This window comes from Peromyscus maniculatus, chromosome 1 (assembly GCF_049852395.1).
Source record: "Peromyscus maniculatus bairdii isolate BWxNUB_F1_BW_parent chromosome 1, HU_Pman_BW_mat_3.1, whole genome shotgun sequence".
Classification (NCBI taxonomy): domain Eukaryota; kingdom Metazoa; phylum Chordata; class Mammalia; order Rodentia; family Cricetidae; genus Peromyscus; species Peromyscus maniculatus.
The window spans coordinates 178,676,675-178,704,217 of NC_134852.1; the positions used below are offsets into that span (position 1 = coordinate 178,676,675).

General features: G+C 44.3%; 1 protein-coding gene across 10 annotated transcripts in view; it reads left to right on the forward strand.

Moving 5' to 3' along the window:
* Positions 1 to 27,543, forward strand: part of Smarca2 (SWI/SNF related BAF chromatin remodeling complex subunit ATPase 2) — a 171,897-nt gene that overhangs the window by 78,427 nt on the left and 65,927 nt on the right. For all 10 annotated transcript variants that reach the window (XM_076561683.1, XM_076561663.1, XM_076561668.1 and 7 more), the window contains 6 exons: positions 6,145 to 6,252; positions 7,374 to 7,460; positions 12,931 to 12,977; positions 15,030 to 15,196; positions 20,714 to 20,877; positions 26,363 to 26,590. In XM_076561683.1, coding sequence (XP_076417798.1) covers positions 6,145 to 6,252; positions 7,374 to 7,460; positions 12,931 to 12,977; positions 15,030 to 15,196; positions 20,714 to 20,877; positions 26,363 to 26,590 — 801 coding nt within the window. The remainder of the gene's footprint in view (positions 1 to 6,144; positions 6,253 to 7,373; positions 7,461 to 12,930; positions 12,978 to 15,029; positions 15,197 to 20,713; positions 20,878 to 26,362; positions 26,591 to 27,543) is intronic.

Consider the following 27,543-nt stretch of genomic DNA (forward strand, 5'->3'; position numbering starts at 1 on the left):
CCAATTCGACCGATATCCATTCTCGACTTTCATTACCTTGTTAGTATTTTTTTTTAAACTGGGGAAAATTGGAAATTTAACTTTCATCCTTGGGAGGTGAGGAATCTTTTTCTGCTACCTCATGCTTTAACCACAGCAGACTGCATATGTCTTATATGGTCTGAGTTTTTTTTTAAAGTTAAATCCCTCTATAGTGTTTTATTCTCCAATATTTTCATGAATGAAAAAGGGTCAGGAAAGTGAGTTTTAACCCTAATTTTAGTTTACATCTAGTTGTTTCTATATAGAACTATACTCCTTCTAGTTATTCTGTGGTCTAAACAAACATCTACCTCACTGTGTTCAGAGCCAGACTACACCACTGTTCCCTCACCTAACGTGTTCTCTCTTGCACAGCTATGACCATAGTCTTTTGTACCCAGAGTGCGATACCCCATGCTCACTGCCTTCCCAGCCTAAGCTTAGCTTCCTGCGGTCCTTGAGCTCATCTCTATCCCTGAAGAACGCCAGTTGACTGAAAGCAGACTGAGTCGCTGTTTGCATCTGGGTTCTTTGGGCCCGTGTAATGTGTCCGAAAGCCATCCAAGTTGTTTTGCTTGCCCACTATGGGTTCAGTTTGGCTGAGGGCCATTGGGTTGTTTTGTTTTTTTAAGGTGTGGGGTATGCACACCCCTGCATGAGTTTATATGTACCACATGTTGCAGATACTTATGGAGACCAGAAGAGTGCTCCAGATTTGCTGGAGTTGGGTTCTAGGTGTCTGTGAGCTGGGCAGTGTGGGTACTGGGAACAAGCCCCTGTCCTCTGTGAGAGCAGTAAATGTTCTAACTGCTGAGCCATCTCTCCAGACCCTGAGGATCTGAGTAGAGCTGCTCTATGCCATCTGCATTCAGGCTTTTGTTTTGTTTCACTTGAGTTAACAGCCGGGAGTGTGATTACTGGGCTATTTGGTTAATGAATGGTTTATAAGGGTCTTATAAAACCACGTGTTCTCAGTCTTCTCTGTACTTTTCCAAACTGCGTGGTAGTCTACTGGCAAGATGTAAGCATTCCATTTCTTCCTCATGCTCCTCAGTGCTCGGTGTTGTCAGATGTGTTTCTATGTCGTTTCTGTTTGTTTTAATATTTTAGTAGTTAAGAAGTTGTATCTTAATTCCATTTCCTTGATATTGAGTAGTGTTGAGTACCTTTCCATACACACTTGGGTGACACTAAAGGCACCTAATGGGCTAATGGAACACCTAATGAGCAGGGCAATGCCCTGTGACCCTACCTATGGCAAAGTCCATTTCTTAAGTTCTGGAAAGAGCGCCAGTTCAAAGAAAAGGGATTGTATACAGCAACTTAAACTAAATGAAAATTTAATTCCTCTATTGAGCCCCCATTGAGGTTCTCTGTTCTGATTCTTTGCCTTTGTGAATTCATAGTCCTAAGAACTAGTGATGCAGTTAGCTGTGTGTACAGTGGCATCTCTGTGTGTGCATGTGTGCGTGCATGCTTGCATGTACATGTGTGTCCAGTGTCTGAAGTTAGCAAGAACTTGGACTAGCTAACGTCAATCCTGATTTTATTTTTATACATAATTTGTGTAGGACATAGGGAAAAGCTTTGTGTAGATGGCAAACTTGTGTATTCATTATATAAAAGCTGGGAATGCTTAATAGACTTAATCATTACCATCCTTCCTCTTTCATGTCATGGATTCCAAGACCTGAGACCCTTACTAATTGAATTGTTTGTTGAAAAATCTCAGTTCACCACATGGGACTACGTGTCACACTGGCCCAGATTCATTGTTCTAATGATCTGTCCCTTGGGAATGAAAATTTTGAATGAAAAGCAGCTCACAGACAGGAGCTCTGAGGAAAGCTCGGATTCTATTGAATCAAATGGGGGGCGGGAGGATTCTTAGGCAGTATAGCCAGTGGATTCTTCTACTTGTGGGAACTGATGGAGCCATTCACTAACACAGAATCCTTAGGGGGTAGCATGTGTGTGACGTCAGTGCCTCAGTTGTCCTTAGAACTTGAATTGTCGCAGTCCCAATAGCTGTCAGGACTATCTCTTGACAAGGGCCAGCCCTTTTTAGAAGTCACCAATTTCACTTTTTGTACCACGTTTTGTACCTGTGTATTCAGAGGAGCCCTCACATACTGCTTTACGTGAGTGCTATTGCATTTGGGGAGGGTGAGCTCCAGCCCAACCCTGCTGACATTGTCACCACTGTTGGGATTCTTCAGTCTGTCCCTTTTCTCTGTCTGTAGCTACCATTTGGTTCCTCTGCACATTTCTTTGCACTCAGAATAGGTAAAATGTATTACCCTAGAAATGGAAGGTATGATGTGAGTGATCAGCATGAGATCTGTTCACACCGAGTACTGGTGTGGCCGTGGGAGGCAACCTCACCCCATCAGCAAAGTGAATGACCCCGCCTTTCAGCTGCTTTAAGGAAGGGGTCTCCAGTGCCCATACATGGGAGTAGCAACAGAATGTGCAGAGGGTGCTCAGTTATAACCTGCTGGAGTGCAAAATGATGTTAGGGCATCTATATATATTTATGTTTCTTTTAGAATAAAAACATTAAGCTCTATAGATCTGTAGCATGCACGGTGACAATGATACCAGGTAGGATGTATGTCTGTCACAAAGTCACTCTTGGGTCTGGGTGGTCATAGGGGAGGCGTGAGTTGGATTCTCCCACTAGAGCATCTCAATGTTCGGTCATTCTTGCTTGCCTATGTATTCAGGTTCAGAACCCTGTTGTGATGGCTTCTGGGTCTCCTGGGGTGTGCAAAAGTGGACTTTGAGTGATCTTATTTTTTTGGTTCAAAGTATTGGGGATTGAAATCGGGGCCTCAGACATGCTAGGCATCTGCTCTGACTGAGCTGTATCTCCAACCCTGATCTGATTTTTAACTAGGCTAATACCCTTGGACCCTAGAGGACTGAAGAGAATCTGCCAAGAATTAGAGGTGGAAATGTGGGGTGGTGTGAGCACACAACAGTGAGAAGAAAGCCATGCTGTTTCTTCTGTATTCCTCATGGCATTTTCATTAGCAGCTCATAGAGTAATCAGGTTGGAACTGATAAAAAAAAAAAAAAAATTAGATATTATCCTACAGGCATCATTATAAAAGGACGCAAAGCATCTATCTTACTTTGTCTCACTGTCCTATAGGCTTCAACTCATCTCTTGAGATGTTAATATCAGTACATGTATATAATAATTCTTAAGAGACTCTCTAGCCATATATGGGAAAGATGAGTTTTGTCATCACAGGAGGTCCGGGACCATTTTCTTTGAGGGACATTGTTTTTGTCCCTCTTTGAGGAAATATTTTTGATTGATAGAGCTCTTGGGGGAATTTTTTTAAAAAATACATTTATTTATTTATTGATTTGGTACATGAGTGTCTGTGCTTATATGCATATGATATGGTAGAACTGTGCCCACACATGTCATGATGCGTGTGGAGGTCAAGAGATAACTTTCATGTAGCTCTCAGGGAGTGCCTTCAAATCATCAGGTTTGGAGGCCAGCGCCTTTTCCCACTCTGCCATCTTGCTGGCCCTGGGAGAAGATCCTGGGCACAATAGGACTTAGAAAAGAGCCCTAGCTGGGTTGTGGTGGCCCACACCTTTAATCCCAACATTTGGGAGGCAGAGGCAGGTGGATCTCTGTGAGCTTGAGGCTAGCTTGGTCTACAAAATGAGTTCCAGGACAGCCAGGGCTGTTACACAGAGATACCCTGTCTTGAAAACAAACAAACAAACAAACAAACAAAGAATCCCTAACAGTAAAGACATCTAGGCTTAGAGAAAAGAACAGGAAAAAATAAAATCACCTGCTATTGATAAAGAATACTCAAGGGGTGAAGGTGAAACACGCTTGTGGAGCTTGTAGCAACAGATTTGGTCCTTGGATCTCACCAGCTTCTCTTACCCTTCTTACGTAAGGGAGAAGGCCTTGGGTGGCTTCTTTCCAGAGCAGCTATGGAGCCCTCCAGAGCAGTGGTTCTCAAACTGTGGTGTGTGATCCCTTTGGGAGTCTCATCCCGGGTATCCTGCCTGCTTATCTGGTGTTTACATTACCATTCATAACAATAGCAGAATTACAATTATGAAGTAGTAATGAAATAATTTTATGGTTGGGGAGGGTCACCCCAGCATGAAGAACTATAGTAAAGGGTCACTGCAGTAGGAAAGTTGAGAATCATTACTCTAGAGGGTCTCATCTCGTCAGATACTTGGCATCCTGTCTCCATGGTATCGGCAGGCTGCCTCCCTCTTCCTGAACAACTCCACCTTCAGCCCGTAGCAACAGCTGACTGACAGGTAGAAGGTTCTGTCCTTGACTCGGGATCTTCCATCTCCTGGCACACCTTTCACAGGCACCAGCCGCATCTTCTTTACTCAGAAAAGTGTGAATGGGGCAGCAGAGAGGTGACGACACGAAGCAAAAATGAACACCAGGCCGAGCCTTTGAACTAGCCTCGTTGGTCATCCTTAGTGTGAGTCTGAAAGCGTTCACGTATTTTGAGCTAGCAGCTTCACCTCTTGGATGCTCGGGTTCTTTGTCTAAGAAACGAGGAGACTAAATGTGAGCACCTTGTGCAGAGTGTGTGGGGATTAAATGAGGAAAGGCACATCAAGCATTTTACAGAGAGCTCAGTATTGGTCCTTGATGCCGTCATTGTTAAACTTGTTAAAGTCCAAACTTAACGTTTTTCTTTACCACAATCAAATTTTTGCTGTGAGTTGAGAGCTCTTGGAAAGATAGGATAGTGATAATTCCTTTGCAGTGAATGTATGGAGGAAAAGATCATACTATGTATATTTAATATGTGTAATCTGTGTCAGTTATACCTCAGGAAAACTTGCACAACGTAAGAAAACTTTTAAAGAAAAGGAGAATAAAGGAAAGACACGATCACTTAGGCGAAACACAAAACCTATGTTAAGTGTGTTCTGATTTGTTAAATTTACAGATTTGGGTTTCTTCTCTGACCTGGAAGGTTATTAACCAACCTGATGAGTTAACCCATTTAGGTAACTTTCATGCAAAAAAAAAAAAAAAAAAGCAAGCCTTCCTGTGATTGCCTATTGTGAAGAGACAGCCAGTTGTGCCTCCCAGGCCTCAGGCTCCTTTTCAAGTTGCAACCAAATGGATTTTTAGCTTCTCTTCTTCTGTGACCTCCTCTGTCTGGCCCTCAGAGCTGAAAGCAGCCTGATCATTTTTACACAGTTGATTAAACAGCAGGCAGCTGGCCAATTTCCTTCAATCCTTCGGTATCCAGGTGGTAATCTGGCATTTGCTTTGAAATTTGCACATTTACTTTCCTAGGACTAAGGAAGAACAATATAAATAAGTCTTGTTTTCTGCACTCAGGGTATGAAAGACTTGCAAGTGTGTGATAGACCTGGGCATGTGAATCCTTTTAAGTGTTTTAAGTTGCACTTTGTTTTATCATAACTGGACACACAGGAGACCCTGTCCTGCTTTTGACAGCCATGAGGCTGTGGAAGTTGTGTCCTGCTGTGAGTTAATTCTTCTTAACTGCTTGTCTTCACAGTGGTGTATCCTATCATTTCTCCAGGGTAGAGGTTAATGACAGTCAACCTAGGTCTGTTATAAATCTTACTATGAGATGAGTGCTGGGGTAGCCACATGTAGCCATTTAAAAATGGTTTACAAAGAAAATCATAGGATTTGGGGGCAGTCACTCGTTTTCCTAATACTCTTCAGCTCATATGGAAGTATACAGGACCAAGAAGCAGCAGAACTATTAAATACACACTGTAATGAACATTTGCATATAGCACAGGTGGCAAGCCACTCCTGGTCTCAAATATGAAATCAAGAAATTCTAGGAATCAGGACCTTACATGTTCTGCATGCAACCTTTTGAAGGTCTGAGCATTACCAGGGTGCTTTTGTCCTCGAGGACTATGGTCTGCTTTACGGCCCTGTCCCATCTCCTCATGCATCCAGGAAGGGGAGACAGATGCCTCCTCCATGCTTCTAGGACTGGCCCCAGCCGCCCCTTCTCCGCTGCCGTCTTCAAACGGCCCCTTTCCTCTCCTGCCATCTTCAAACGGCCCCTTTCCTCTCCCGTGCTTATCCGCGTCCTGCTCTGTCCCCAGGTTGAGTATGTCATCAAGTGTGACATGTCAGCTCTGCAGAAGATTTTGTATCGTCACATGCAGGCCAAAGGGATCCTCCTCACAGACGGTTCTGAGAAAGATAAGAAGGTAGGTTGCAAAAGCTGGGAGACTCAGGTCCTGCGGCATGTCTTCCCTGTGTTCCCGTGGCTGTGGCCTTGAGCATTCCCAGGGAGCCGTCCTGTGAATAGCGGCTCGTTCCTGTAAAGCACTGGGTCATTGGGGTGGCAACAGTTGCTGTTAGCCCTGTCATCACTCTATTAACCACACTGGGGCAGAACAAGAGAGGACCTGCGCCCCACCAGGGTTTCCGCTATCAAAGACTTAACACTGCTCATGATAGCTCAGCAGGAAAGACAAGCTGCCCAGTGTTGGGCGGTATTGTAGGGTATTTTAAAGGCTACTTTCTCTCCTTAGCATCCTTTATGCATGGTCTGCCTGAATCTTACATGTAATCCTATGCGTCTTTCTCCGTCCAACCAGCCAGCTCCCAAATAATGACATGGAGACTTATTGTTAATTACAAAAGCTTAATCTTTAGCTTAGGCTTGTTTTCAACTAGCTTTTATAACTTAAATTAACCCATGTTTTTATTAATCTACACTCTACCACATGGCTTTTACCTCTATCCCATTCTGTGTGCCCAACTCATTCTGTGTCTAGCTGGTGTCTTCTCCATGCCTAGATTCATCTTGAGTTTCCTCTTTGCCTAAAAGTCCTGCCTAGCTCTCCTGCTTAGCTATTGGCCATTTAGCTCTTTATTAAACCAATCAGAAGGCGCCTTAGGCAGAGACACATCTTTGCAGTGTAAACAAATATCCCCTAACACCTATGGGTAGGCCTGACACAAAGCCATCGACTTGAATTAATTTTGTAGGATTTACTTTTCTGTAAGATAAGTTAATCACAAGGGCAATGCTATGTCTGGCCATAAATGGCTAAATAATACCTGAAACTCGGGCTCAAGCTGTGTAGGCACTAAGACACGGTAGGGCCCTCTGTCCTTTCTATAAGGTATAAGCTATGTAGTCAGTCTGTCAGAACTCCCCCTCTCTTTCTTCAGTGCTGAACTTGTATCCAGGCCTCTCATAAGCAGGGCACAGGCTCCACCAGTAAGCTACACCCTTGGTCTTGAAGCCTCGTTTTAAAAAACTGGAAATACTTGATCAACGAATAATTGACTCCATTCTTTTCATTACTTTTTTTCTCAGGGGAAAGGAGGTGCCAAGACACTTATGAACACTATCATGCAGCTGAGAAAAATATGCAACCACCCATATATGTTCCAGCACATTGAGGTGAGTCTGTATCTTATATCGTGATCCTTACTGTGCTAGTTAGAAAGGCAAACCCCTGAAGATGTATAAAGCATGTGTGGGGGTATCCAGCCAGCATGGTCCCTGCCTTTCTGGCAGAATTAATAGACCTGTTTCCGGGGTGTGGATTCGCTTTGGCACTGACTGCCTGAGCATCTGGAATTTTATAACTAAGAGTTGAAAGTAGTGAGGAAATGTTGGGAGCATCGACTCATTATGTGGATTTGGGTAAATGCTGCGAATTACCTTGTTACTGTCAGAGTTCTGAAATTGAGGATAATGACAGATGCAGCCAGCTTCCTCTGAAGGGTGCTGGGAGAAATACTTAAATAATGTGCTTATAGATATTGAAGAGAAAGATGTTCTTGAAATACTATCCTTGTGAGGGATGCTGGCTTTAGCCCATGGCATAGACTGATATTTTGTTCGTGCCTGGTTCCCATCGTGATGATGCCGATTGTTGCTCTGTTTTGACACTGAGGTCTCTAGCACACTGTTGTAGATCATAGGACGTTTTCTACCCTGTTTGCTCCCTGTGAGTGAGATTCCTTCATTGACAGGGTTCACTCTAGTGGGGCAGCTGGCTTGAGCAGAAGTACAAAGAAGCCACCTTCACCATCTGCAGAACCAGTGGGCCTGAGACAGTGGACACTGTACGGGTCACTGCTTGCTGCAAACCGAACAGGAGAAACAGCCGAGAGGAAAAGCACTGTAGGGCTCTGCTCTGTTTACACACTTGATAGAACCTTCCAGAAAATCAAAGCTGAATTACAGTACAAAATGAGTTGACATAGTCTTAGCCTTGAGTATCCCTCCAGCCCTGTCCCAGTGTATTTTGGCAGTCTTGCATGCTGAAGCAGTTGATGCTTTCTTATTACCCCTTCCTGTATTAGCGGCCCGTCTCAGCTGGCTGAATGGGTGAAGCATGACACCACTCTGGCCTTAAAGTCCTTGGGAAAGAGCATCTGTAGATGTAAGATCCACAGGAAAGGAAGAAGAGCCTCACGCAGATGGGAGAGTGTCTGTGGATATATGAGAAAGCACTTTTGGACATAGAGAGATTGTCTACGGGCAGAGGGAGATCATTCATAGATACAGGGAGAATGTCTATGGATGGAGGGGGAGGGTCCATAGACACAGGGAGATCATTCAGGACAGAGGGAACTCTCCGTAGACACAGAGCATCTGTGGACCAAGGGAGAACATCCAAAGACATTAGGAGAGCATCTTTGATCATGGGGGTAGAATTCTTGTACATAGAAGACCATCTGTAGATATCAGGAGAACATCTGTGGACAGAGATCTATGGACAGAGGAGAACATGCATCCATGATACCAGGGGTAACATCCTTGGATATAGGGATGGCATTCACAGACAGGGAGAGCATCCATTAGGGAGGTATTGAACTAAGAGGGGTGTGACAGAAGGGAGAATTTCCATATATCCAGAAAGAGTATCCATAGACACAGGAGTGTCTTATTGCTAGATAGAGTATTTTTTACTGTGCTGGTTAGTTTTATGTTAACTTGTCACGAGCTGTAGTCATCTGACAGGAGGGAACCTCGATCGAGAAAATGCCTCTTGGATATCTGGTTATAGGCAAGCCTGTCACGTGCATTTTCTTGATTCATGGTTGATGGGAGAGGGGTCTAGCCTGTTGTGTGTGGGGACATTCCTGGGCTGGTGGTCTCGAATACTCTAAGAAGGGAATCCTTACCCTCTATGAGGAGGCGTGGGGGTGGGTGAGGGGGAGTGGGAGAAGAGGGAGGGGGAACAGGGGTTGGTATCTAAAAGGAAATAAATTTTTTTAAATAAAAAATTATTTTAAAAAAAGAAAAGAAAAGAAGTTGATAAAGCCAAGAGGAGCAGGCCAGTAAGCAGCACCCTCCACGGCCTCTACATCAGCTCCCGCTTTCAGGTTCCTTCTCTGTTTGAGTTCTTGTCTTGCCTCCCTCAGTGGACTGTGGTTCAGGAGATATAAGCCAAGTAAACTCTCTCTTCCCCAAGTTGTTGTTGGTCATGGTGTTTCATCACAACAGTAATAACCCTAGCTATGACAGGGATGTGGGGGTGAGTATCTCTGACCAAGAGAACAGAGGACATCTGGGGATGCAGATGGGAGTACTTATGGACGTAAGGGACAGTATCCCTCGACATGGCAGAGCATCTGTATGCCATAGAGTGTCTGGACACAGGAGACCATGTCCATCAAACATTACACAGCATTGTGGAGATAGAGCTCCAGGATAAGGAAGAGATGTATTTGTAGATCTGAGCAAAATTTGAACTCTAAGAGCACTTTAAAAAGTCTTACTGACAATCTAGCTGTTTAGAGATACAAATGAAGGAGAATATACTGAGCAGTAGTGAGATCCTGCCACAGGCTGCTTTTTCACTGTGACTGAGTGAGGCAAGCCTTGACCCTCTAAGTTGTCTGCTGCCTTTGAACTGAGAGGAATAGATTCTAGGTGGGTGGATCAACTTTGAAAATTAAATTTAAAAAAATTCCTGTATATCTGTCTGTGCATCACTTATGTGCCTGGTGCTCATGGAAGCCAGAAGAGGGCATTGGACCCCTGGAACTGGAGATACAGATGTTTGTGAGCTACTGATGCTCTCTGGGTGCTGGGAATAGAACCTGGGTCCTCTGGAAGAGCAGCCTGTGCTCTTAACTGAGAGAGCCTTCTCTCCAGCCTACTGGATCTGCATGTAGATTAGAATACATGAAGTAGCTAATAAAAAAAATCACATTAAGTAGATGGAAGAGACCTTTTACTACTCCTTGGAGGGCACTGGGATATGGAGCAGGGCAGCATAAGAAACAATTTCTGTTGCTGAAATGCATACATTGTGGTTAACTGGTCACCTACCTTCCTATTCCTGAAACAGTTTTGAGATGTTATTCTTACCTATAAAAAACAGCAGGTATTTAGCAATTATGAAATTACATGTCATTCTTCCTTCATGTTGGGTCTTTGGGGGAGGAAGGGGAACCTGTCTCTCTCAGTAGCTGGAGCTTCGGGAAAAAAAGTGGTGTGGTGAGGTTCTGGGCAGATCCTCTCTGCCGCCTGCTTATGTGCACTCTAAATGGCTGTCCGTAGATTTAGACAGACTGCGCGGGTGCTTGTTTATATGACAATTTCAAGGACGCTCCTAGAAACTGGAGCCTACAGTGGTCACTGACTCTATCTTAGTTAGGGTTTTTATTGTTGTGAAGAGACACCATGACCATGGCAATTCTTATAAAGTAAAACATTTAATTGGGGTGGCTTGCTCACAGTTTCAGAGATTCAGCCCATTATCATCATGATGGAGAGCACGGCAGCATGCAGGCAGACTGCTGCTGGCCGTGTCTTGACCAGAAGGCAACAGGAAGTCAACTGACTGTCACACTGAGGGAAGCTTGAGCAAAAGAGACCCCCAAAGCCCACCCCAACCATGCCACATCTCCTAATAGTGCTACTCCCTCTGGGGGCCATTTTCTTTCAAACCACCACATTCCATTCCCTGGACCCCAAATGCGTATAACCACATCATAATGGGAAAAAAAATGCATCCAGTCTTACTTCAAAAGTCCCCATAGTCTCTAAGTCTCAAACTTGTTTTGAAGTCCAAAGTCTCTTCTGAGAAAAAATGGCAATCACTTAACTGTAATCCCTTGTAAGATGAATCTTCAGAGGTCTTATTAATAAAAAACAAAAACAAAAAACAAAACAAGAGCAAGATATTGGGGTGGATGCTGAAAGATCAGAGAAGCAGAACAAGCCACAGTCAACCTCATCTTGCCAACTCCTCAGCCGATCCTGTTTCCTCAAACTGGGAAGCCTCTGAGTCCTCACCCAAAAGTGTCTCCACCTAACTGCTGCTAAAAAGCCTCTAGTTCCTGGTCCTCACTCCTTATTTACCTTTCTACTTCCTGCCATCACTTCCTGTGTTTAAAGGCGTGTGTCCTTCCCAAGCAAAGACATGATATCCCAAGTGCTGGGATTAAAGGTGTGTTCCCAGTGTGGCCTTGAACTCACAAAGATCCAGAAGGCCTCCTGAGTGATAGGATTAAAGGTGCGTGCCACCACTGCCTGACCTCGATGTCTAATTTAGTGGCTGGCTCTGTTCTCTGATCCCCAGATAAGTTTATTAGAGTGCACAATATATTGGGGACACAATATTATCACCACAATCCCTCTGTAAAAATCAAAATCAAAAAACAGATCACATACTTCCAACATATAATATAGCACAAGATGTACATTGCCATTCCAAAATGAAGGGAAGGGAGCATAGTGAGGAAATACTGGACCAAAGCAACACCAAAAAACAGCTGGGCAAACTCCAAACTCTGCATCTCCATGTCTGATGTCAAAGCACTCTTCAGATCTCCAACGCTGTTCAGCTTTGTTGACTGCAACACACTTCTTTCTCTTGGGCTGGTTCCACTCCCTGTTAGCAGCTCTCCTCAGCAGGTATCCCACAGCTCTGGCATCTCTAACATCTTGGGTTCTCCAAGGTGATCCAGACTTCAACATCACTGCTTCACACAATGACCTCTCTACTAGGCCTCCATTCAGGGACACCCCGACACTTGGCTGGCCCCAGCTTCATTTCTTAGACGAAAAAGCAATTTCCATAACCCACTTCTTCTATTCTTAACTCTAAAGCCAGAACCACATAGCCAAAGCTGCCAAGTTCTGCTGTTAGCTGGGGCTGGAACATGGCCCCCTTGTTCAATTACATCTTCACCAGCTTTCTGTTTTCTAGCTTCACTGCCAGATTATGGGGGCCAATTATACCGAAACTACCATAGACTCTGGCTGTTATGGGCTCAAGATGCTGTGCCAGTTTGCCAATGTTCTGTTTTGTTTCTCCGCACCGTGCACTGATACCAAATAATTCCATAACCCCAGTTTCAGGACTGGAGTTATCCCCTTGGGGACCTTCACACCTGAGAAATGAAAGCTGTGCTTTATTTTGAGCAGGGGTCTCTCTGTGTGGCCTACATTGGTCTGAAACTCCTAGCCTTATGTGTGAAACTGTATTAAAGGGTCACAGCATTAAGAAGGTTGGGAACCACTGGTCTAGTATGGTTAGGGGTTTATTTGTGAAGAGAAAAGGGAGGGCTGGAGGGGTGGGGCAGTGGATGTTATATAATGGCCATTATTTCTATTGTTTGGTATTGCTGTGTTGTGTTTATGGTTTCATGATAGTTACCACTGGCTTGTATTAAACCCTGCCTTTAGCTTGGGCTGTGAGTTTGTGGGTGGATCCCCAGAAAGAGCTCCAGGCTCAGCTCCTGGCCAATGCATGCTCAGGCACTCTCTGATGGGACCCCAGAGACCTGAGTTTCTGATTAGCTCTTCGAGGATCATTTGATTTGCTTAGACTGTGCTTTAGACATACTAGAGAAACCATGAAGTTTGATTACATATTAAAATCGGTTTCTTCTCTCTTTTCAAGGAGTCGTTTGCTGAACACCTGGGCTATTCAAATGGGGTCATCAATGGGTAAATCCTCTTTTTTTCCTCTTTCGAGATGCATTGTTATTGGCCTTACCTAACCTCTTTCTGTAAGCTTCCAGCCTCCTTACCCCTCCTCGCTCCCCTGCAGAGGGACAGAAGTTGCTAAACAAAATGATAGCAGCATTTCCTTGTATTTCAGCCGCATCAATTTCAGCTTGCCCTAAACAATTGTCTATTCAACGGACATAGATCTCATTTAAGAGACTTCCCAGTGCCTTCACGGTCTAAAAGTGTTGCTTCAGTCCCTGACTCTGGTGACCGCTAAGCTAAAGTGGAACGCGGGCTTGAAGAGATTTTTTTTTTTTCCTACTAATTTCCTGTGGATGCTTAGCATTCATGTGCATGAAAAAAGTGTCTCATCTGCTCTTAGTGGATGATCAGTTTTAGAGTCAGTTTTTGGAGTATGATCTAAGTAGCAGTTTTCGCTAGCATGGGCACAGGACAGAACCACACCTTGCAGCAGAGAAACAATAAAAGCTTACTCTACACAGAATGTGTTGTATCTCATCCCAGGAGAGATGAGTTATTAGGGCGTATGTGTCCTTGTTGAATCTCAGGGGCAGGCAAGGGCAACAGAAACTGGATTGACCCTTCTCAGTCCATGCTTCAGTTGTCCGCTCCTGCTTCTCCCAGCATGGCCAGAGGTACAGGGGAGCATGGCAATTGAAGGCCTCAGAGTAAGTGGTGGGTAGCAGGGAGCCACATGGGAAAAGGGATCCATTAGGAACAAAATGTACTATGGCATAAATTCTGCCACCCAGTGATGCATTTTCAGCGTGGTTGACTGCAGGTACACGGGCGACTGCTTCACATGGTTTCAACCCTAAAAGTGAATGTCAGCATTACACAACACAGTCCTGTTGATTCGAAAACAAAAGGCTTATCTCGGAGGAAGGTCCTACTTCAGCCTTCCTCCTTACCACAGCATCATCTCCCTGCTCCTGTTGTATTTTGCACTCCTTCAGTAGGCTAGGACCGTATCCTTCCCCAGTCCTCTCATACAGGTGCCCATGGCAACCCTGTGAAACAGGTTACTCAAGGTCATCCTCTTGTTTACAGCGCATCAGTCATCACCCATTGCATTAAAAACCAGAACAGTCCGAAAGGACGTCTCGGTACCTGCTCCATTCCCACCTCCCAGATCTGCCCCCCAGGTCCCACTATCCCACCTCACTTATGCTTAAGTTACAGTCACCATTACTTGGTCCCAATTTGTGAGCTCTAGCAGGCTCCTGCACTCTCCAGGGCCCATGCACATGGTTTTTCCTTTCCCTGCAATCGCCTCTCTATGAGCATGCCCTCATTTTCTCACTTAGATGTCTTTCCACTCATTATTTCAGGTTTTAGCTAAAGTGTTCTCTCTCCAGGGAAGTCACTGACCTCACACACTCCAAGTCAGTGATTGGCAAGCTGTATCGGTAAAGAGACAGATAGGAAATATTTTCAGCTTCGTGGACCATACAGTCTGCTGTGCCTATTGACATGGCAAGTGTAGGATGGAATCAGACAGACAGAAATGCCTGGGCATGGTTGTGCTTTGGTAAGACTTCATTTCTGAAAGGATCAGCTAGGGTTTAGCACACTCCGAGTTCTCATTGTCACTTGCTGCTTTTCTTTATAGAGCCCTGACCACAACATATAATTGTACATTTTATCATTGTATGCCTGCCCACATCGTGTTGGTACCCAGTGGGTATTCCATAAGTATTTGAGTAAATCAGGAGTGTCCTAAGTTAACTTGATGGCACACCATGAAGAATCTTAGAGATATGGAAGGGTACCCTTTTCCTTCTGGCACATGCCATGTAGGTAGCATGCACATCATACCCTTCATGGGTTTTGTAGGGATGGTGTTTTCCCCTCTAAATGCTCGCATGGCTTTGGAGCTAATATCCGTTCATTCCTTCATCCTTCCATTCACGGTTCCTTATTGAATGTTTACTATGTGCAAGGCTCTATCTGAAAAGCTAGGCACTTCTGGATCTCTCAAGAAGACAGCAGTAATACTGCCTTCTTGTTTTGCGTTTTTGGGTTCAGGGCTGAGCTGTATCGGGCCTCGGGAAAGTTTGAGCTACTTGATCGTATTCTGCCCAAATTGAGAGCGACTAACCACCGCGTGCTGCTTTTCTGCCAGATGACGTCTCTCATGACCATCATGGAGGATTACTTTGCTTTTCGGAACTTCCTTTACCTGCGCCTTGATGGTAAGTGGGGGAGACATCAGACTCAAGCCACACGACTGAAAATGAGGGGACTGTGGGTCCTAAGCTCCGATCCCAGCCAAAAAGGAGGAATAATACTGAAGAGTGAGCCTGAAGGCTGAATGTGGGCCTGCGAGATGCAAAGTTGATGCCTTCTGATGCCCTTCACATCACTGACATGATTTGTACAGCTGTTTATCTCGTACACACACACACACACACACACACACACACACACACACACACACACACCAAGGTATACACTTGGTGTCTCCTTTATTCAGAAACAGTGTAATGGTTCATTTATGAGTTTGCCATTGAGGCCTCTAGAGGTCTCTAAGTAGGACATAGGTACAAGCCACATTGTTAAGAGATGAAACTTCATTGCTTCCTGGGTTTTGCAAACTGTCCTAGGTAGGGTTTCCATTGTTGTGACAAATCACCATGCCCAAAAGCAAGTTGGAGAGGAAAGGGTTTATTTCATCTTATAACTCCCAGGTCACACGTGGAGGAACACTTCTCACTGGCCTGCTCAGTTTGCTTTCCTATACATCTCAGGATCACTTACTCAGGTTGGCGCTGCCCACGGTGCGCTGGGCCCTCCCACATTGCTCATTAATCAAGAAAAAGCCTCACAGACCAATCCAGAGGGGGCATTTTCTCAATGGAGATTCCTCTTCCCAAATGCCTCTAGCTTGTGTCAAGTTGACATAAACTACCAAGCACACAAACTATTTAAAGAAGTTGCCTAAATTTAAGGACAAAATTTGACTGGGCCTGTTAGTGCACACCTTTAGTCCCAGCATTCGGGAGACAAAGACTGGTGAACCTCTGTGAGTTCAAGGCCTGCCTGTTCTACATAGTGATTACTAGACCAGCCAGGCCTGCATAGTGAAACCCTGCCTCCAAAAGAAGAAGGGAAAAAGTGAATGAAATCTAAATATCACATTAATAAGCAAATATGAATAGAAGAAAATATACATTTAGGGATATTCCCTAAATTACATGGCTAAATTCGATACTGACTGTAGTATCTCAGAGATTAAAGAAATGGCAATTGTGGAAGTCCAGCAATGGATAATGTGGTCAAGAAGTGGTATGTAGGGATCAGAGCAGGTTTATGTGCAGGATGCATGTGATCTGAGTACAGAGAGCCCAGCCTTTCTAATAACCATTTTTATCTGATGCAGTGCAGTGTTATTGTTAAGTAACCCCCATACATGGTTAATTAGAAATAAACCAAGCACACTTGGCAAATGTTTTCTCACTGGAGTTTTTAGGTTGATTTTCTGTATGGCCTACCTCTTGGGGTCTTATTAAGTTAACGAAAGCTTTTTATTCTCATTTAACGTTGGTTGTGCCATGAGACACTTGATGATTTAAAACCCCTTTACCCTTTGTTTCCAGAGTTGCCAACTGATGAATGGTTAAGTCAGCATGAACGTGTGTCCCTAGATAATCTTATCATCTAGTCTCTCTCTGTTGTCAAATCTGAGTAGGTTTTTTTTGTTGTTGTTGTTTTTGTTTTCTCTTGGAGTGGAGCCCTCTCTCCCACTGTGGGTGCCTCCTATAACTGCTCGGATAAAGCGGACAGGTTTGATTTCGCCCTGGGTTGCAGGGTGCTAGCCACTCTGTGGTGTCTGCCTCACACTGCTACTTCCTGTCACTTCTGTTTGGATCTCCATGTGGGGACTATACCCTGGGAAGATTTCAATCTATAAAACCAATGAAGGGCTAGAAAGATGGCTCAGCAATTATGAGCACTTGCTGGGTTGAGTTCCCAGCACCCATATAGCAGCTGACAACCATCTGTAACTCTAGTGCCAGGGACTCCAGTGCCCTCTTCTGGCCATCATGGGCACTACACACATGTGATATACATGTACACAGGCAAAGTGCACAATACAACATTTAACAGTGGCAGAAACATCTTTTTTAAAAAAAAGTGGCAAAAAGTGATTTCCAGTCTCTCTTGTGTTTGCCTGTCTCTTCAGCTAATGTAAAGCTACATGCAGGATAAAAGGGAAAATACTTCATGGGTATTGTTAATTTTCCCAATAAATAAGTGTCTTTTGTGTCGGTCAGTTCAGTCTCCATTTGGACCCAGACACAAAGCTGAGCTGTAAAACCAGGTTCTAACTTGGATGCCCAGGGAAATAACTCCACCTTTGAAATGCAGTTCGCTTGGCCATCAGCAGCATTCTAACACAGATTCTGAACTTGGCCGCACAGCTGAGACCTAGGGAAACAGGACGAGTAGGCAGTTCTTTCAGGAGAGATGAAGTTGTGCAAAAGTGTTGCATGGGGACCATGATGCCTGGACAGGCTTCCTCCACTACACACAGCAGCCGTTCACTTTGGAAGTGGAAAGCGTTGTACACATGGCTATGTTAATACTTACCTTCCAGCTGTTCCCCATACCACCCTATCATCCAGGTCATAAAACACCTTCAGATTTTCGTTACTAAATCTGACATTTCAACTTTGGCTTCAGGAGGAAAAAAAATCTCTTGCTAAAAGCTAAGCAAATATTTTCCTACAAGATTGTGATTGTACAGATAGACTTACGCTATGCTATTGTTTTACTGTCATGGGAAACGATTTTTTTTGTTTCCTTTGTGAGTGCAAATGGTGAAGTTTCATCCAGAAGATGAAATTTCTTAAGACAGCCAAAACTCAGTAAAAAATTAGCAGTCAACGACAGTCTGGCAATGTGTTCCATGTGTTCCTTCCGGCAAATTCTTTAGTTTTCAATACAGTTGCCCCTTGCTGTTAATTGTGTTCCTGTAATGGCTTGTATCCCACACAAGACCAGAGTCTGGCACACATGAAATAGATGTTGGTGCTGAGCACTTTAAATCCCCTGCACCTTCGTCGAGGATCGCTTGCCTTTGGATGAACTCTTACAGGGCAGTTTGAGATTCCCCTAGCAATACTGAAGAGGTTGCTGGTGAACAGTGTCTACCAGTGGAGGTGAAAAGCCAGGAAATTCTAGATCTTCTCATGGGAAATGCTGGATAGCTTTACCTGGAAAGTGACTGAATATTTTTTGTTTATTTTTGTAATATGTCAAGTCTCCAGCTGTCTTTTAAAGTTTAAGCACTCAGAAGATACACGCTTGATCTGTTTGCCTGAGGTCTCTGGTGGAGAGCCCGAGGACTTTTGACTAACGAATTTTGACACTGTTATTTTTCGGGACTCTGTGTTACACTTGAGGTTACTGCGTCCTGGGTAGGCATATTTCCCAGTTGGTTCTATTCATATCTTAAGACTTGACCAGGTCATTTTCCAGTGGTTACAACTGTTGACGGTTGTAACCTCAGAGTCTCCAAGTGCCAGTTGCTGTGCCTGGCTGCTGCTGAACCAATGCCGTAATTTCCCCTTTCCCCATTTTAGAAGTCCTGGCTTTTCTTTAATTCAGGGCAGAGAACAAACATGTGAGTGATGATTCCTTGTGAATAAACTAATGCTGCCACTGGCATTACTTTCATACAAGTGTGTCAAGACACAAAACGTGCCTGGGACACGCTTAAAATGGTATAATCTTCTCAACCTGAACCCTGTGTAGGAAGGAGATCAAGTATTGGGTTAGGGTGTCCTATAGGACTTGTTGCAGCTTAGTGATAGAGTGCTTACTGAGCATGTGCAAGGTTGTGGGTTCAATCCTCACTATTCCTAACGAAAGGGTAGGTGTGGTTTTCACATAGAATTCTCCCTTTCCGGAGGGATAAAAGCTTTAGCTTAGATCTTCAGTTTCCCTCCAAAGACCTGTGTGTTAAGTGTTTGCTCCCCGGAATGTCTATACTGGGAGGTGGTTGACGCTGTAAGAGGTGGGGCCTAGTGGGGAGTCTCTGGGTCCCTGGGGACATGCCTTTCAAGAAGATGATGGGCCCCAACCCTTCCCTTAGGCTTCTTGTGTCCCAGTCATGAGGTAGCCAGCCCTGCTCTGCACCCACTTCTGTCATGATGCAGTTTTGTGAAGGGCATGTGGCAAGCTCTCCAGTTAATAATAGACAGGGGTCTCCACAACAGTCAGGCAGAAGTCAACCGTTTTCTTTCTGTGGAGAAGACTGTAACTAGAAAGGCAGTATAGAGAGGGTCGGCTGCAAAACAAGTCTTCCGTTCGTCAGCATCATGGACAAATGGTTTGCTCTATTCTCAGCAAGCCAGTTCTGGGAAGAAGAAAAAAAAAGGGGGGGGGGTTGCACATTTCAGAGCCCACTCAATAAACCACCCCTCCCCCAAGTCTAGATTCCTGCAGTTCCCCCTGGAAGGATTTGAGCAGTTCACCAAACAAAAAATCTAATTTAGAAAGCAAGCCTAGTCTAAAGAACATTGCTTTGTTACGAGAGCCCCCAGACCATGGCTCCTAATCCCTGCTTGCTGTATTTGGGGGATTGCCTCTCTCCCCTCCTGAGGATGCTCATTATTTTTACTAAATGTGAAAAACAGATCCCCATGTTTGGGAACTTGACCCCAGTAAGTAACTTGATTCCTCTGGCTGGAGTCAGCTAAGTGTTTTAATCCTCTGAAATAAATTGTGGTATATTTTCATCTTAAAAACAGAACCATGCATCGGAATAACATTTGTACAGCAGCCAGCCAGGGAGTATCATGTAACATGCTTAGATTTTCCCCATCAGCCTGTTCAGAATCCAGCATCACCACTTCCCTTTCGAAATACATTCAGGTGGAATCCTGGTGAAGTTTTGTGCTGCCATTTCCACGGTGTATTTTATGAAGAGGCTGGATAAATATGTTCCAGAGGGCTAGAGTGGGACACAGGTGTGCCCACAAGTGAGTGCCCACACTCGGGATTGGTGATCTTTGCTGAGTCTGTACTCTTCAAAACTCCCTATCATGACCACCCTGGTATCTAACAGCCTGCTCGGTTGACTGGTATTAGTTTAGCATCATCTTTTAATCCAAAGAGCAGAGTGTCAGTCTCAGAAACACAGAGGTTCACCTTTAGAAAGTGTGGCTTCTGGTCTTCAGAATGGGAGCAGTCCCTTCACGTGGATGATTTTACCATCCTGTCCTTAGTACCAACATGAATGCTAAGGCAGTGGAGAGCAGATTTCATTTTGTTTTAATTCTCTTGAGGGAAATAAGTCCTCGATCTAATGCCTCTCAGGAAAGCTCCTTTAGCCCATTATAATCACTGTTTTCAAGCATGTGTGTATACATGTATGTGGGTGGCTTTTAAATTATTAGTTATTTTTAAGTCCAGAAATAATGTTTTCATTGCATCTTAGAGTAAAAATGTTCTAGAATTTGTAAAGTTACAAAGGTATATGGTCAGAAGCAGGTAAACACTCTCTTCCTTTCTATCTTTTTTTTTTTTCCTAATTGCAAAATGCTTTAAGTTCCTTCTAAAACTACAAAAAACCCCAATCATTACCTCACCAGCGCTTGAGAGGACTGGGGGTGTGTTTCTCAAGGAAGCAGGCATTTTTGTCTAGTTCTCTGCCTTTTCCGGACACGAGTTAATTGGCAAATTTATTTTTCTTATCCCCTCAGGCACCACCAAGTCTGAGGATCGCGCTGCTTTGCTGAAAAAATTCAATGAACCCGGGTCCCAGTATTTCATTTTCTTGCTGAGCACACGAGCTGGGGGCCTGGGCTTAAATCTTCAGGCCGCGGACACTGTGGTCATCTTTGACAGCGACTGGAATCCTCATCAGGTGCGCATATCTCCTTGGGCGCCCAGGCTTCCCCCTGGAGAGGAAGGGAAAGATTATCAGTTTCATCACTCACGTTTATAGGACAGAGCACATTTCTAAATGACCGGGCAATTTCTCCAAAGGAGAAATAGCCCAACCAATTATTATGGCTGTTTTCTTATCTCCCTTGGAGCGCAGCTATTTCTGTTATACCCAGGCCTGTGAAGAGCCCAAGAGTGGGCTGGGAAACTCGCTTTCTTCTGTCTTAAGCCCATCTCTTGGGATTGCCATTGAGCAAATTGCATCTGGTGAAGGATAAATCAAAACCGTTCCTGGGGCTGGGGGTGGAGCTCAGTGGCGGACTGTGAGCTCAGTTGCCATGAGGCTCTGCGGTTGACCTCCAGGACCAGAAATAGTAGAAACAAACTGAAGAACAGAAGAGCTAGCACCCACCGAGCACTCCCTCCGCACGGGCCTCCTGGTGTGCCTTGCCTCACTCAGTTCCTCCATCACCCTGAGAGGGCATGGATGTTATTCTTTACGGTTTTGCCATTAAGGAGACTGAGTTCCAGGCGAGTCAGATAACTTCTTCCTGAACAGTTAGTATAGGATAGTTAACCTTCTATTTTGTATGTCATTTAAAAATCACACACACACACACACACACACACACGCACGCACGCACGCACGCACGCACGCACGCACGCACTATCCTATGGAGAGTATTTGTTATGTTAGCTTTTTTTCTAGGCATCATTAAATGTATTCTTTAAAAGGGACATTTTGGTGGTTCCAGAATAAATGTTGGCTAGCTCTTTTCTGCCACAGGTTTCCTAGCAAACCCTAGGACACAGGGCATCTGCCTTTAAGATACATAGTGTAGCCACCCCTGGATTCCAACTGCTAAAAGTGGGGACCGCACTTCCCACATATGAACGTGAACTGTGTCCATCTCACCCAGGCTCCTCAGCAGTTGGCCACCCTCGGCTGTAACCTGCCCATCTCATGGTAATTGGGAAAGTTGAGTGGTAGGGACTTCCAGGAAGTGCTGCTGGCCGGGAGTGAAGTGCAGGGGCACATTAGAATTGAAAGACAGCTCTTAAAGAATAGCTGTTGCCCCTCCCCCAGGTATCTAGTTCAATGAGCCTGCGTACCTCTGTGTTGAACATTGATCCCAGTCATTCTCCTGGAACTCAAAGATCCACCTGGCTCTGCCTCCTGAGTGCTGGAATTAAAGGTGTGTGCTACCACCACCCAGCCAGAAACACTTTTAATGTATCTATATCGATATCCCTGACTGCATTCTGCAGTTCAGGCGGGATTCCTATCAGGGTGACAGATCTGTGGTTTTCTTCCTACCTCTTTGCTTTCAGTGTCTGAACTACTGGGAAACAAAGAGAGAATGCATGAATTCAGAATTACCAACAAAATCCTGCATTTACCAGACTCTCTTCAAACTGTTGACGAGAAACCCGGCTTTGGATTTCCATTATTAACTGGAAGTTCCATGGCTGTATAACAAAACAGTCGACCATAAAGTCTCCAGAGAGGCCCTCTTCTTGGCTGGCCTCTACTAGAGTTCAGACATCATGTCTTAGTCAGTGTTCTGTTGCTGTGAGGAGACCATAGGACCACAGTGACTCTTATAAAGGAAAACATTTAATTGGGGCTGGCTTACAGTTCAGAGGCTTAGTTCACTATGGTCATGGCGGGAAGCATGGCAGCACACAGGTAGACATGGTGCAGGAGAGGTAGCTAAGAGTTCTACATCCAGATCTGAAGGCAGCAGGGAGAGAGAACAAGCCACACTGGGTCTGGCTTGAGCTTCTGAAATGTAAGTCCACCCACAGTGACACACTTCCTCCAACAAGGCCGCACCTACTCCAACAAGGCCACACCAGCTAATGGTGCCATTTCCTATGGGCCTGTGGGGGCCATTTTCATTCAGACCACCACACATCATCTCCCATAAATGAGGGTGTTGAAGTTTGAGATGACTGATTGAAACCCCAGACATAGACAGGACTTTGTGGCACAGGTCTGTAATGTCAGCTGTGAGGGAGGCAGAAGCAGGTAGATTCATCCCATTTGGCGTTGTGGAATCACTTCAGGGCCAGCCTAGGCCATTTAGTGATGCTTTGTCTCCAAAAGTAAAAGCAAGCCAGGTGGTGGTGGTGGTGGTGGTGAGCCACCAACAGCAGAAAGAAAGCTGCAGGCCTTTAATCCCAGCACTCTGGAGACAGGGCAGGAAGATCTCTGAGTTCGAGGTCAGCCTGGTCTACAGAGTGAGTTCCAGGACAGCCAGGGCTACACAGAGAAACCCTGTCAGATAAAAGCAGGGCTTGGAAATATAGTTCATCTAAAATAATATGTGTGAGGCTGGGGGTTTAATCTCCAGTACTGCCTCAAACAGAGAACAAAAAAAAAAAAACTCAAAGTAAAAAAAAAAAAAATGTATAGAAATCTCAGAAATGTTGAACTACCCAATAATTACAGCATTTAGTTCTCTTATTTGTAACATGCAGCCTTTTTTTAATTTTTATTTTTTATTTATTTATTTTTTTTGCCTAGGGACTCAGATTCTCTAAACCTCTCCATCCTAGAAATGCCCACTGTGGCGACTTTCCAGATAGACAGGTGATCTAACCACATAAACCCAAACTGCTGCCGCTGCCACCAAAACTGTTGCAACAAGTTCCTGAGGACTCTGGGACAGTCCACCCTGTGTCTGTGCTTCCCCTGTCACCTGCTGCCACCTGCATCTTGGCGTCCATCAGCCTCTTACACAGAGGGCAGATTATTACCCCTTCTGGGCAAGCCTGGTCTGTCACTGCCTCAAAGAGGGAACTAGTTTTCATGTTTGGAGCGTAAATAGGAAGCTGGTGGTTAGTGAAGGGTCTAGTCCCTTTGGAGAGAACAGTTTCTGTAAGACGAATTGCTAAATGATCTTATTAATAAAAACCCAGAGACAGATATTGGGGTGAAAGCTGAGAGATCAGGGAATAGGACAAGCCACAGCCAACCTCACCTCACCCCAACGCCTCAGCCTCCAAAGAGACCTACTTTCTTTCTGTATGCCCATGCCTGCATGCCTTTCTGTCCCTGCAATCCCACGTCCTCTCTCCGCCCAGCTCTGTCACTTCCTGTCTGTCTGTACAGACCTCCAGACCTTTATGGTTAACTAGTGTTGGAATTAAAGTGTATGCCACCATGGTTGGCTCTGTTCCCAGTGTGGCCTTGAACTCACAGAGATACGGATGGATCTCTGCCTCTTGAGTGCTAGGATTAAAGGTGTGTGCTACCACTGCCTGACTTTTATGTTTAATATAGTGGCTGGCTTTTTCCTCTGGTCCTCAGGTAAGTTTTACTAGGGTGCACAACATATCGGGGGGACACAATATATCACCACAAGTTTCTGCTTCTGGCTCAGAGAGCCCAAATCTTTACTATGATCCCTGTTACAGAAACGATTGGCTCACCTTAGTTCTAAAGGAAAGAAAGGTTGATGACAGAGAGCCTGTCATTGACTGCTGCTTAGGTGTCCTGGTGAAGATGTGTTAGAAGAGATGATTGAGCTCTCCACAGGGAAACATTTTAGTTACCTATTTTACATTGTCCGCTTTAGAAAATCATCTGATGGTCTGATCTCCATTGTGGTCATGGTTCAGCACAATATGTTTACATGAAGTTGTTCACATGTCTTCTAAATTAATTGCCCGGTTTCACAGGTCCCTGTGGCCGAAACAAATCTCCTGGGCACACTTTTGTCCACTGTCCCCTTGTGTTGCACAGATGACAGGAACCTGGGCTGATTGGAAGGACAAACTCATAGCTGAGTGTCGGCCACATTCAGAGTGTAATGCTAGGAATGCAAGAAACAGCATAGACCTCTGTCCTAAAAACATGGCCGATCTAAGGGGATGTGTGTAAATAACTAATCAGCAACAAACCTGGTCCCTCACCTGGACCATGCGATTAAAAGGACCATACCAGCCGGGCGGTGGTGGCGCACGCCTTTAATCCCAGCACTCGGGAGGCAGAGGCAGGCGGATCTTTGTGAGTTCGAGGCCAGCCTGGGCTACCAAGTGAGTTCCAGGAAAGGCGCAAAGCTACACAGAGAAACCCTGTCTCGAAAAACCAAAAATAAATAAATAAATAAATAAATAAATAAATAAAAAATAAAATAAAAAAATAAAAGGACCATACCAAATAAAATAACTTTGAGTAGCTATAAAGTTAGGGGATGGCTTCGGAAGTTTATGAAAGTTTCTACTTAAACATTTCACTAAACCCTTTTTCATTCTATAATATTAACACATTTAAAGTTGAGGAAACTGTTAAGATGTGTATAAACAAAATGAAGACTATTAAAAATAAAGCCTCTAGTGGGCAATGTAGACATTGTCGGCATGCTGGTGTTGTAGACATTGTCGGCATGTTGGCGTTTGATGCTCACCTTTTTCACGGCGTAGGTAGATGTACACACATGGGACCAAGTGTACATGTTCATTCACAACTTCTAGTTCCCACTTTCAGCTCTGTGCCACTGAGGCTTCTGATAATTCGTGTGTCTGCTGGTGCACACTGCAGTCTGCGGTAATCCAGCACTGTTGAATGTTTACTTCCTCTTTTAAGAAAAAAAATTACAGAAAGAATAGGTAATGTTAAAAGACGCCCATTCTTATTTATAATATTTATGGACACCCATGGTAGTTTCTTCAGGATAATAAAGTGAGTTCTCAGGCAGAGCCATGTCCAGTATTTACATTTTGGCATACTGTGCCAATTTCCCCCCACTGGCTCCTCCCCCAGTTCACTACTTTATTATCCTACCAGCAATCACTTGCATTTCCAGATACACTAGGATGTACTTGTAAAATGAAATACGAAATACTGCATTTTTGATAGGACTAGGTCCAGGAATTGGGTAGCTGGTTAGTCACTATCTGTATAATATATGTATGAATGTAGGTAGGTTTGTGTGTATAATGATGTGTATGTGTGTGTGTGTGTACACAACACATGAAAATACAATTCAAGGATGTAATAGTGTCATTAACACATTGCAATGGAGAGACTGTGTGTCTTCCTACTTGAAAATGTTTTTGTAGGTAATAATCTAAATCTTAATTCTGACATCAGATGTATTGGTTTTTGTTTCAATGGAGGGCTATTTTTCATGGCAAACCTACAGGTAGGTAAACTATTTTTAGAGCTAGATGTCAAATCCTGGGATATTATTTCACTTGGCACGGTTAATTTAAACCCAGACTTCCTCAGTAGGAAATGACCTTGAACTTTTCCAAAGACAATAGCTTGTGTGTGTGTGTGTGTGTGTGTGTGTGTGTGTGTGTGTGTGTGTGTGTGTGTGTTTTAACGTGTAAGCAAAATCTAACCTTTGTAAAGGCTGGTTATGGAACCCTCCCACATCTCCCTCTTAGGTAGCCCTGTTTGGTGGGTTCATCCTGGTGCCTGGATCCTCACAGCATATTGTTCTCAAAAACAGGATCTGCAGGCCCAAGACCGAGCTCACCGCATTGGCCAACAAAATGAGGTCCGGGTGCTGAGGCTCTGCACTGTCAACAGTGTAGAGGAAAAGATTCTCGCAGCTGCCAAATACAAGCTGAATGTGGATCAGAAGGTTATCCAGGCCGGCATGTTTGATCAGAAGTCATCCAGCCATGAGCGGAGAGCATTCCTTCAGGCCATATTGGAGCATGAAGAGGAGAATGAGGTATTAAAGAAAGCCAAGTTTCTGAAATCTAACAGTGACCTTTTGTCCCCAAAGGATTAAAAAATAATGTCTTTGTTCCTTAAAGAATTTTCTGGGCTGGTGTTAATTAAAATTGACTAAATTAGCTGCTATCTTATATCCCAAACACAGAAAACCTCTAAAAGTTATTCACATGAATGTCTTAAGAACTATTGCCAAAGGATTCTCAAAGCTTAGCTTCTGGATACTTCCCTCTCCCCTTGGGGTTGGTACCGCCAAGTATATTTTATTGTATTGTGAGTGCTGCCTCCTATAGGCAAACTGTGAAACTGCAGGATTAAGACAGTCTAGGTCCTACCTCATTTTTTCCTCCTCTCATATTGCAGAGCCCTGTCTCTGATGCTTTTTAATCGGGGATGGGACTACTCCAACACACTTATAAGATGCCCTTCATGGTGTCTTTAGCTCATGAGTTTTGAAATCTCGACCTTAACCACCACAAAAAAAGATCTTTTTAAGAACTGAGCCGAGGTGGAGGAAAAAGTCACCCAAGCCCTAAAGTCTCTATTTACAAAAATTTCCAGAGTTGTGCAAACAGTGTTTTGATTGTCTTTTACCGAGTCATTTCACTCTCTTAGATGACCAGTTTCCGTCATTTTATGCTAACTATTCATTTGAGGACTGGGAATATAGCTCTTGTACTGGAGTACTTGCCTTGCTGGTGTGAGGCCCTAGGGCCACTCTCTACAGACACAGACCCATACAGAGACACAAATCATCGGCCTAAAATGAACCTGCAGTACGTTTTAGAACATGTCTGTAACATCTGGAATGCAGAACATCAGCATCAGTTCTTACCGTGAAGCTGTCCATTGGGTACCTGTGCTTAGCATAAGTTTATTTTACATATTTACATAGAATACTATTCTCACTGCGTACATGCAGTTTGGTTTTGTGTTTTGAAGTCCTCTATA